The sequence below is a fragment of the Diospyros lotus genome, chromosome 9 (assembly GCF_014633365.1).
Source record: "Diospyros lotus cultivar Yz01 chromosome 9, ASM1463336v1, whole genome shotgun sequence".
In the NCBI taxonomy this organism is placed as follows: domain Eukaryota; kingdom Viridiplantae; phylum Streptophyta; class Magnoliopsida; order Ericales; family Ebenaceae; genus Diospyros; species Diospyros lotus.
Window position 1 is genome coordinate 17,035,632 of NC_068346.1, and position 3,532 is coordinate 17,039,163.

At 33.6% G+C, this 3,532-nt stretch overlaps 1 protein-coding gene across 1 annotated transcript; it reads left to right on the forward strand.

Moving 5' to 3' along the window:
- The first annotated feature begins 1,306 nt into the window (after positions 1-1,306).
- LOC127810637 (ubiquitin-40S ribosomal protein S27a) lies at positions 1,307-1,985 on the forward strand. The gene has a single exon (XM_052350207.1). It carries the CDS (start codon positions 1,362-1,364, stop codon positions 1,830-1,832), a length of 471 nt encoding a protein of 156 aa, XP_052206167.1. The 5' UTR covers positions 1,307-1,361; the 3' UTR covers positions 1,833-1,985.
- The last annotated feature ends 1,547 nt before the right edge of the window (positions 1,986-3,532 follow it).

The window sequence follows — 3,532 nt, forward strand, 5'->3', positions numbered from 1 at the left end:
TCACTTTTCCAAACAATGGATAAAGATTTTCTCTTGACTTCTCCCTATACTGGTGTCCTTGTGGGACAAGCCTTATCGCTCATTAGGTTCTTTTAGTTGCTCGTTAAATTTCCTCACAATAAATAAATTTTAATCATTATATTTTGATAACAACATATTCCCTTTTAAGAAATTGAATGTATGTAAACTTATTTCAATTTATGCAAATTCATTTGAGTTTATTAATTACTCCAGTTTGTTTTAAGGTTACAATCTATGCTACGTTAAATTTATATTTAATTACTTGCCCCAGCCTTGATGTTTTTTGAGATTATAATACTAAGGGGTAAAAAGGGAATTTTGAAAAACTTTTGGGGCAAAATGTAATTATAGAAAAAAAATTACAAATTTCTAAGATTATAACATGGTTGAAGCTACGGTTTCACTTTTTCCTCCTAATCTTCTAATTATTTTCTCCTACAACTTTACCAAACTAAGACGTGATTGCAAAGCAAAAAATAAATTTATTTTTATTTCCTTACTTTTTCACTTAATTTTCTAAAAATTCATGTAATTCTAACATTACCGATCTCTATCTCTTTTGGATTTCGACTCTATTAATATAATAATGTTTAAAGAAGGAGAATTGGGATAAAGTACTCAAAATGAGATGTTTACTTAAAAAATAATATATAAATATTTAAAAATATGTGGTAGTCAAAAGTAGTTCTCCCATCATTGGTGGGGATTTTATTTTTTCATAATCTGTATTAGTTTATAATTTAATAATAAAATTAGATAAACATAATACTAATTATTTTTTAAAAGAACTATTTTTGAAATTTTTTTTTAAAATAACAGGCACGTCTTCTAATTCAAAATAATGAGCAACAACTTTCGATAGTTTATTAATTTTTTTTTAATAATATAGGTGTCCGGACTTTAGTCACTTAATTTTAAAAGAGATCGATTTTTTTGCCGAACTTTGAGTAAATTAGATGTTATTGTAAATTTATACACTCTTAAATTAATATGTAATTAATTTTCACTAAATATAATATTTATGCTTCTATTATGAATTCATCCTCCGAGATTCTCAAAAACACTTAAAAACTTTATCACTCAAGGCAATTTATTAAATTTTATATATATTGAATTGGGTCCCTTTCCTTCCTCGGTCTCTCAATATCCCTTCATCCCTTGAATTTAAGCTTTAAGTTATCAATTTTCAGAGCAATTAATTTTTATATTTCAATTTTTAATATAAAAAACTTAGACAGACGCAAACCCTAGCCCCAAACCGGTCGATATATAAAGGCGCATTGTCCATTAGCAAAGCCTTCACCTTCACTTCGAAATCGGCGACTCTCCAGCCGCAAAAGATGCAGATCTTCGTGAAGACCCTAACGGGGAAGACCATAACCCTCGAGGTTGAGTCCTCCGATACGATCGATAACGTCAAGGCCAAGATCCAGGACAAGGAGGGCATTCCGCCGGACCAGCAGCGCCTCATCTTCGCCGGAAAGCAGCTCGAGGACGGCCGAACCCTAGCCGACTACAACATCCAGAAGGAGTCCACGCTCCACCTGGTTCTCCGCCTCCGCGGCGGCGCCAAGAAGAGGAAGAAGAAGACCTACACCAAGCCCAAGAAGATCAAGCACAAGAAGAAGAAGGTCAAGCTCGCAGTGCTCCAGTTCTACAAGGTCGATGACTCCGGCAAGGTCCAGAGGCTGAGGAAGGAGTGCCCGAACGCCGAGTGTGGTGCTGGGACTTTCATGGCCAATCACTTTGACCGGCACTACTGCGGCAAGTGTGGGCTCACCTATGTTTATCAAAAGGCCGGCGGTGATTAAAGTTTTATCTCTGTTTTGGTTAACGCATGATTTATAACTACCAACCTATCATTGTTGGATTGTGTTTAATTTTCGAATACTAGTAGCTGAATTTCCATTGCCTTACACTCTAAATTAGGCTGAGTTTTTCTTGAATGAACCCATCTTTTTTTATATGCTTGTGGTAAACTGCTATGTTTGTGCCCAGATGTTGGGTCCCTGGCTTTGCTGTGGTTGCTGGAAATATATAGTTTCTGTGATTATCGTCTTTGGTGCTGCTAGTGTAATATTTTATCTTTTCATTCGAAGACTTCTATTTATTAGAAGCAACAGCACATGAAGTGTGTCTCTAATCCCAAATAGTTTTCTGTGTCTTTTCTTTCTTTATACGCAGTTTTCTTTTTCTGCAGTCTCTATCCATAACATTTACAAAGAAATAATAAGAAAATTGATGCAGTTAGGTTAAAGGAAGTTATAATTTATTTGCATAATTTCTGTATTTACCCTACAATCAATAAGCTACTCAAAATAAAAATCTTTTAGAAACTATAGTTATATTTGAATCATTTAAAGGTAAATACTTACGGAAAATTTTGCAGTGTGTTAGAAAGGGGTCAATGCCAAATTTACATAATAGTGTTGATTACTTTGAATGTTAGTAGAAAAATCCTGCTGGGCATGGGATGAATTTGAGCAAAAGGAACCCAACGTTGGCCTGTGATTATGTTTTTATGTTAGCCTTTTCTCTTAATTGATGTTTATATTTGCAATATTAAATGAGTATATATAATTTATTGTTCTCATATTTTGGAGATATATAAGGGTCATAATTTTTTTAAATGTAAGGGTCATAAGAATGTAAGGCTCATATTAGCATATTTATTTCACTTGTATCATCTGCTAGTGATTTATGCATGGATGGCGTGAGTTTATGCATTGGTACTTTGATGCTAACTAAATTCATGACATACTCATGAATTTAGTCCAGGAGAAGGGGAGGAAGACATACCCATATTTTCAGGATGTTAACTAATTCATTTGCAAATTTGTATTCGGATTGGACCCTTCATTTAATTTATTCCACATGATCTGTATACTGTTATTTCTTGTGCGTATAAGAGGCAATTTCTTTAGGTTGAAGTTGAATGGAAGTTTGTGGAGTTATTCATGCTGGCAATGCTTCCCTAGGAATATTTAATGTATTCTGTAGAATCTTATCATCTGCTGATTCTGCTCATGTTTTTCTTGTCCTAATATGGATTCTGATGTGGGATTATTTCGTCCTCATATTTCAATAAGTTAGTTAAGTAAGAAAAGGAGGTAGTAGAATCAAACTTTTTTTTTTTTATTGTTTTCATACCTGTTTAATCAAATTGGATGATGGTATTTTGATAATAAGCATGTTTGGTTTTCTGTAGAATCATTGTGTGGTGGCATTTCACTATTTCAGTGAAAGGCAGTATTGATTATTGTAATGGACAGTTAGCACCATTACCTGGAAAAAACAGAATGCTATTGGAGAGCTGATTGATGTTTTGGTACAGGACATCCCTAGAGGGTTCGCTTTTGTCTTTTATCTATAAAAAAGAATGCAATATGGAAGACTCACTGTGTGAAGGTTATGTAAAATATAGATTGAAAATGGACAAACAAAAAAAAAATTGTTGGCAGTTGAATTTTTTAACCATTTTAGAGGGAATTCTGGACTCCCCTTTGGGGTA

Coding starts and splice junctions, on each gene's coding strand:
- LOC127810637 (XM_052350207.1), top strand. CDS start 1,362: ATGCAGATCTTCGTGAAGACCCTAACGGGGAAGACCATAACCCTCGAG.